Raw genomic sequence first — 8,076 nt, 5'->3', positions numbered from 1 at the left:
GTAGGCATGTTACAGGATTGGGGTTGATGGCCCAGAGAAAAGGAAGTAATGATAATCTTAATTGTAATGACAACAGCTAACATCGAGCAAGCACTTACTGTGTGTTGGACACTATACGTGTATTCACTCGTTTAATTTCTGCTTTTCCAAATGAGGAAACTATATCACAGAGGTGAGGCGGTTTGCCTACGGTCACTTCATTATTAAGTGGCAGAACCAGGATATGAACCTGGCCAGTCTAGCTCTAAAGCCCAAACTCCAATCAAGTATAATTCACTTACTGTCTTCCTAATAACAATGATAGTGAAATAATAACAAGAATAGAAAAGTGTTATGGCCCTTGCTTGTTGTTAGACCATTGTCTGGATATGCCAAGGTTGTCGGTTGGATCCCCTGTCAGAATCAACCAGTGGGCCTAGACGGTTTGGCTCGGTGGATAGAATGTCAACCTGTGGACTGGCCGGGTTTGATTCCAGTCAAGGGCACATGCCCGAGTTGCGGGCTTGATTCCCAGTAGGGGCATGCGGGAAGCAGCCAATCAATGATTCTCTCTCATCATTGATGTTTCTCTCTCTCTCTCCCTTCCTCTTTGAAATCAATAAAAAATATATTAAATAAATAAATAATCAATAAATAAAAATTTTAAAAATCAACCAGTGAATGCATAAATGATTGGAACAACAAATCAGTGTTTCTTTCTTCCTTCCTTTCTCTCTCTAAAATCAATGCGTAAAAATTAATAAAAAAGAAAAGAAAAATCGTTATACTACCCCAAGAATTCACAGCATTCCAGGTATTCTGCTAAGCACTTCTTTTGGCGGTAGGCGTCAATATTAATAGCTACCCTATATTAAGCACTTAATTACATTATTTCTGAAGTGGCGGTTACCTACATTTCACAGATGACAAAACAGAGGTGCAGAAAGGCCCAGAAAGCTTTATCTGGTGTTGGTTTGAGCCTCCCTGAGTGGTGAAGAGAGCCCAGGCTGGGTACAACACTGAGAGGGTCTCACCAGGCCCTTGGAGGCCTCGTCAGTTAGAGCCACACCGAGCACTGTCTGTGTATCTGCTTTTTTAAAGGAATGTTTTTATTAATTTCAGAGAGAGGAAGGGAAAGGGATAGAGAGATAGAAATATCCATGAGAGAGAAACACTGATGGGCTGTCTCCCGCACGCCCCCTACTGGGGATCGAGCCTGCAACCTGTCCATGTGCACTGCCCGAGAATTGAACCAGTGACCTCTTGGTGCATGGGACAACTCTCAACCGAGCCACACCAGCCAGGTTGTGTGTCTGTTTTTTAGTAGGCCTCCTGCAATAATGACAGATTGTCCTGGATTGTTGGGCCCTTGGATAAGCAGGCACGTAGGGGCTGTAAGCCCAGGCCCCATGGTCTTGGGAGTTACCTTGCTCAGCCCCTGGTAATGGAGTGTATTTGTCTCTCTTCCAGGCCAAGATCAAGCAAAAGCTGCGGGAGATTGAAGAGAATCAGAAGCGGATTGAGAAACTGGAGGAGTACATCACAACTAGCAAGTATGTGGCTCTGCAGCCTTCCCTCCTACTTCTGGGGCTGTTCTTATGTATCCTCCCTATCCTAACCCTCCCCCGGCAGAGGCCCCCAGAGGCCCTCTCAGCCCAGAGTATTTCCTGACCAGCCAGGGTAACCCCTGTATCCCCTTTATAGGCAGTCTCTAGAGGAGCAGAAGAAGCTAGAGGGGGAGCTGACAGAGGAGGTGGAGATGGCCAAGCGGCGTATTGATGAAATCAATAAGGAGCTGAACCAGGTGATGGAGCAGCTGGGGGATGCCCGCATCGACCGCCAGGAGAGCAGCCGCCAACAGCGCAAGGCAGAGATTATGGAAAGCATCAAACGTCTATATCCAGGCTCTGTGGTAAGAGTGGAGAGAAAAAACTCATTTCCTGAGCACTTACTTTCACACTCAATCAGATCATTTTCCCAGCAGCCCTGTTAATTCCATTTTTTACAGCTGGGGAACTGATAGGTTAAATTGACCTGCCCAAGAGCACAGTTTATGAGTGAAAGAACTGCAGTTCACGCCAACTTGTTCTGATTCTTAACCTCATGTTCTTTTTATCACACCACTTGCATCTTCCGGAAGGTTTTGTCTTGCTGTGTCCACTCTTTTGTGGGAGGCAGGGAGACTAGAGAGACCCTTGGAAGGGGGAGAGGCCATGGGGCAGAAGTAGCTCTGTGCAGGCTTCAATATGAGTTCCCTTGCTATGAACCAACCCGCTCATTTGCCTGTCTTTTTCAGATCTGTAATCCCATCCCTGGGTTCAGCTTAATTGGGTTCGATAAATATTTCCTCATCTCTCCTCTAGACACTGCTGGGGAGTTTATATAGGTGAAGTAGGCTCAGGCCTTGCCCTTGAAGATCTTTCCCTTCATCTGATAATTCTTAGGGAATCATGGCTGGTTTGGAGAGAATGTGGGCAGATGAACTGGGAAAACAGGTTTCTTTTGCTGGTGCTTGTGAGAATTTGAGGTAATGTATGTAGGTTATCTGATGTAGTGTCTGGAGTGGCAGCAATGTATGAAATGGTCAAAGTGAGGTTTAACAAGGATGATTTTGGATTCAGATATGACTGCCTGAAGTCCTTTTTGCTTTGGGGCCAGGGTAGGCTTTTTCTTCATAGCCTGGGAGCTATGTTCCTGATACAGACTCTGATCTACCCACGCTGGCCATTGGGGTTTCTGAGTCAGCTCCCAAAGTGTCAGGCCTTATTTTTCTTCTGTGACTTCCTCAGTACGGCCGCCTCATTGACCTCTGCCAGCCCACACAAAAGAAGTATCAGATTGCTGTAACCAAGGTTTTGGGCAAGAACATGGATGCCATCATCGTGGACTCAGAGAAGACAGGCCGGGACTGTATTCAGTACATTAAGGAGCAGCGTGGGGAGCCTGAGACCTTCTTGCCTCTTGACTACCTGGAGGTGAGGCTGGTATCAAGACAGTGTGTGAAAGACCCTCCTCCTCGCCTCCCATGTTCTGCCACCCACTGAGCTTCTTCCTACAGGTGAAACCTACAGATGAGAAACTCCGGGAGCTGAAGGGGGCCAAGCTGGTGATTGATGTCATTCGCTATGAGCCACCTCACATCAAAAAGGCCCTGCAGTACGCTTGTGGCAATGCCCTTGTCTGTGACAATGTGGAGGATGCCCGCCGCATTGCCTTTGGAGGCCATCAGCGCCACAAGGTATGGAGTCCCTTGCCCAGATTGGAGCTGGACAGGCTGGCTTCCTATTGGAGATGCGTCTGTTCAGCTTCTCTGTTCTCCCTTCTGTGTGTAGACAGTGGCCTTGGATGGGACCCTGTTCCAGAAGTCAGGAGTGATCTCTGGTGGGGCCAGTGACCTGAAGGCCAAGGCGCGGCGCTGGGATGAGAAAGCGGTAGACAAGTTGAAAGAGAAGAAGGAGAGGTTGACAGAGGAGCTGAAAGTAAGCCACTGGCCACATTGTCCCTGGGAGTGGGGGTCCGAAGCTCCGGCCAGCCACCTTCTTACCGCCTTGCCCTTCTTTCTTGCCCACTCCAGGAGCAGATGAAAGCCAAGCGGAAAGAGGCAGAGCTGCGCCAGGTGCAGTCTCAGGCCCACGGGCTGCAGATGCGGCTCAAGTACTCACAGAGCGACCTGGAACAGACCAAGACACGCCATCTAGCCCTGAATCTGCAGGTGGGGTCTGGCCCCAGCCCTGTTTTCTAAAGCTTTCTCTGGGGGTAGGGAACTTGTTCTGCTCCCCTCTCTCCCAGGCTGCTCCAGGGAACCAAGCATAGCGCAGTCAGCCAGCCAGGGGTTCAGATCTTGGCTCTGTGTAACATTATGCAAACCTATCAGTGTAAGTTTTTTTGTCATTAGCTGTAAAATGGTAGTTAGGATACTACTTGCTTTATTAGGGTCATTGTGAAGATTGAGTGAGTTAGTACATGTAAAGTGCTTAGACTGATTCTTCGCACCCAGTAAGTGCTCAGTAAATATTAGGGGCTGTTATTAGCAGAATTCATTCATTTAATAAATATTTGAGCTTCTTCTATAAGTGAATGGATAGTGAGCTATAGGCATTTCAGTCCCTGTGTGGGGTACTCTTCTAGATGTTAATGTGTTTGATCATGACGTGCTTCCCCAGACCACCCTGGAAGCGGTGTGTGTGTGTGAGTAGTTTTGCCTTTTTCTAAAATTAAAAAGTCTGAGTTTTCTAAAACTTCTGAAGCTCTGTGGTAGTTCGAGAGACGATGGAGTTTTGACTGGTGCTAAGTCACGTTCTCTCAGCGTGTGGAGAGCTAGCCCTTTGTGTCCATGGCCAGGGAACTCAGGTGGCTCCTTCCTCTAAGGAGCCTGGTCTCTTTTTAACGCTCTCAACCCCATTTCCTGCAGGAAAAGTCCAAGCTGGAGAGTGAGCTAGCCAACTTTGGGCCTCGCATCAATGATATCAAGAGGATCATCCAGAGCCGAGAGAGGGAAATGAAAGACTTGAAAGAGAAGATGAACCAGGTTGGTGGAGGAGCCATGCCAGCATGTGCATCAGGGCAGGGCTGGGGCTGGAAGCAGCACTCTGACCCAAAGCGCCTTTGCCCTCCTTTGCTTCTGTCAGGTAGAGGATGAGGTGTTTGAAGAGTTTTGTCGGGAGATCGGTGTGCGTAACATTCGGGAGTTTGAGGAAGAGAAGGTGAAGAGGCAGAATGAGATCGCCAAGAAGCGGTAAGTGTAGAGACTGCAGTGCCTCTGAGACCCCAGCCTGATGTCCTGGAAAGCCAGATGCCATCATAAGGCTGGGAGCAGCTCTTGGATGGGTGTTCATTATAGGTCAGCCTTAGAGAACAGGGACATTAGGGAGGTGATGTCACACAGTCTAGTGGGTAAGAGGGCCAACTTTAAGTGTGGTTTACCTGGGTTAAAAATCCCAGCTCCACAGCTCGTGTTGGACAGTGACTTGATCTCTCTCAGCCCCTGTTTCCTTATCTATAAAATGGGATAATGACACCTGTGTCATGCATGGCATTGTTGGGCAGATCAGGTGAAATAATCCTTATAAAGTATTTAGCATAATACTTAGCACCTACTAAGAGCAATAAATATTAGCTTTTTAAAATAATCCTGAGGTGTTGGGGTTTTTTTTAAGATATATTTTTATTGATTTCAGAGAGGAAGGGAGAGGGAGAGAGAGAACAACATCAATGATGAAAGAGAATCGTTGATTGGCTGCCTCTTGCGCCCCCCTACTGGGGATCGAGGCTGCAACCCAGGCATGTGCCCTGACCAGGAATCGAACTGACCTGGTTCATACATAGGTATATGCTCAACCACTGAGCCACACTGGCTGGGCAAATATTAGTTTTATTATTATCATTATCCTGATAGGCAATGCAGGTGAGGAGTAACAAATTTCTAGGTTAGAAGAATAGTAAGAACAAAACAACAGTTTCTCCTCTTCCCCACTTCAGTTTATTCATTTGTTCAGCAGACATTTCTTGAGTACCTATGTTGTGCCAAGTTGTCCTGTGCTAGGTATTGGAGGGAATTGGGAGATGGGGATAAGGCAGATGAACATAACACAGTCTCCCTGAAGTTCATCTGCTGCCCCCTGAGCCTCAATTGGCAGTTCACATAGCCCACAACCCATACAGTAAATATTCATTGCTCTTCTACCCCCAGGCCAAGCTCAAGGGATATAGAATTAAGTCAGAAACTGCCCCTGCCCTCAGTGAGTTGAGTTATGGAGTAGTAGGGGAGATAAACAGGTAAATCAGCAACTTCAGATTAATATGATCAATACTGTACCTTAGGTAGATACAAAATACAGAGGAAATGGTCAAGGAACTTCAAATCAACAAGAGGAAAAATCCAAACAAGAGACCCAATAGAAAACTGGACAGAGGATGTAGTTAGCATGTCATGGAAACAGGAAGTTTGAATGGCTAATTACAAAGTGATATTCAGTCTCATTCCTAATCAGAGAAATGTAAATTAAAACAATCTAGAGGTATTCAGTGAAAATAAGTCTCCGGCAGTTCTGTGACTTAGCAAAGCCACACCTGGGTATGTATCACAGAGAGTCTTGTCACAGGGTCACAGAGAGACACATTCAGGGCCGTTTATCTTGTCATAATTCGGTAGTAGGATGTTGGTGCAATGTAGACAGCCATTATGAGGGAAAGTATAAGTGAAATGTGATGAATCTACAGACTCCTGAATACTCTATAGCTGTTTAAAGCAAGAACTAGATTTATGGGCAGTGCCCTGTATAAATGTACAGCACCATGCATTTGTGTAAGTTGAAAAACAAAATGACATTTTATAAGGGTATGCATTTTAAGGCTATGTACATATGTTTGTGTATGTGTGTATATATATCTGTCGCTTTGGAGTGCACGCTCACTGTAAAGAAGAAAAGGGGAGTGAAAATCAGGGAGTGAAGCAGAGGAGGCAAAGGAAGGGTCTTGCACAGACAGCAATCATAAATGCGTTAGGAACCGTGGGATGTGATTAGCTCAACGGTTATGCAGGGAGGAATCCAACAAAGTGTAATAGAAACTAGGAACCTGATCACAGCCTTCGGGAAAGGTTTTACAGAACAAGGAATGATGAAATGGAGACCTGTAGAGTGAGTAGGATTTAGCCAGCCGGGCAGCAAAGTCCCAGGCAGTGAGAACAGCATGCTCAGAGGTGTGAGGGATCATGCCTTGTTCTGGAAACTAAAGAGTTCTGAATGTCTGCAGCATAGAAACGGGGTCAGGTGGAAGGCGGGGATGGTGGAGAGGTCAGCGGGGGCCAGATCACAGAGGGCTTTATGAGTCATGCTTAGGAGATTGGACTTAAAATTGAATAGCTCAAAATTATAGAGTCAATTACATTTCATTTGGATTATAGTGACTAATAGGTTTAAACTGCCAGCATGACATCTGGCAGCATCTATGACACCACATTGGGGGTGTGGGGCCGCTGGAAGTATCTGTATGCTGGTTACATATTCTTTGAGTTCTGAAGAGATGGTGAGGAGGGCAATAGCAGGAATCTAGTATTTTCTCCATGGTTTTTTGCTACCCAAGCTCTACTACCCCTTAGAAGTTATGGGATCTTGGGGTGGGGGTGCACATGTACGGGCCATAGTTGGAACGAGTCAATATGAGTCGAATACCTGGCAGTAATGATGGTAACTACAATTAACTGAGTACTTAACTGGGTGCCAGGTATGGTTCTAAGGACATACATATTAACTCTCAGTAACTCCAAGGTAAGTACTATTATTATTTCCATTTTACAGATGAGGAAGCAGAGGCCTGGAAAGGATAACTAACTTGCCCGAGAGTACACTACTAGTAAATGGCAGAGTTGGGATACCATTCCTCTTATCCCACCACAATGGACTGCACCAGTGCCATAGGAGAAGGAGCCTGGGTTTGGTGCTAGGCCTGGGTTTCCATCTCACATTTGCCATTTACTAGCTATGTGGCCTTGGGCAAAGGTCTTTTACCTCTTGGCCCAAGTCTCCTTATTTGTAAAATGAGGATAATAACACCTAGTTGTGGAGCTGTTGATTAGAGGATTAGAGGTAATGTATGTTAAGTACACAGAAGCTTAATAAATAGGACTTATGGCTGGTGGGTTGAGGTGGACCTTTTTGTGCTTCCATCTAGGAAGTTGCGGGTGGAGGGTCTGGAGTCCTCCAGTGTTTAAAGGGAGACTAATGGATTTTGGCCCGGTTTCCCCTGGCTTGTGCCATTTCCAGAAAGCTTGGCTGAGGAACTTAATTCTCCAACTTCAGGGAACAGTTTTATGTGGATGTGGATGGATGAGCTGGGTGGTGACTGAAATTTAGCAGTGACCCTGGATCCCTACGACCTGGGCCTAGTTCTCCTTTCTCCCCACAGTTTGGAGTTTGAGAATCAGAAGACTCGCTTGGGCATCCAGTTGGACTTTGAAAAGAACCAACTGAAAGAGGACCAGGATAAAGTACACATGTGGGAGCAAACGGTGAAAAAGGATGAAAATGAGATAGAAAAGCTCAAGAAGGTAAGGAAAGAGAGCATGAAAAGAACTCCCATGTACCCATCACCAAGAGT

At 46.2% G+C, this 8,076-nt stretch overlaps 1 protein-coding gene across 1 annotated transcript in view; it reads left to right on the top strand.

The window, feature by feature from the left end:
- The window catches only part of SMC1A (structural maintenance of chromosomes 1A), a 29,354-nt gene that overhangs the window by 8,598 nt on the left and 12,680 nt on the right, over positions 1-8,076 (top strand). The window contains exons 8-16 of the mRNA XM_015559026.1: positions 1,415-1,532; positions 1,684-1,891; positions 2,769-2,954; positions 3,038-3,217; positions 3,312-3,458; positions 3,554-3,691; positions 4,391-4,507; positions 4,608-4,714; positions 7,885-8,026. Coding sequence (XP_015414512.1) covers positions 1,415-1,532; positions 1,684-1,891; positions 2,769-2,954; positions 3,038-3,217; positions 3,312-3,458; positions 3,554-3,691; positions 4,391-4,507; positions 4,608-4,714; positions 7,885-8,026 — 1,343 coding nt within the window. The remainder of the gene's footprint in view (positions 1-1,414; positions 1,533-1,683; positions 1,892-2,768; positions 2,955-3,037; positions 3,218-3,311; positions 3,459-3,553; positions 3,692-4,390; positions 4,508-4,607; positions 4,715-7,884; positions 8,027-8,076) is intronic.

This window comes from Myotis davidii, unplaced genomic scaffold (genome assembly GCF_000327345.1).
Source record: "Myotis davidii unplaced genomic scaffold, ASM32734v1 scaffold1094, whole genome shotgun sequence".
Classification (NCBI taxonomy): domain Eukaryota; kingdom Metazoa; phylum Chordata; class Mammalia; order Chiroptera; family Vespertilionidae; genus Myotis; species Myotis davidii.
This window is presented reverse-complemented; position numbering and strand designations above follow the sequence as displayed.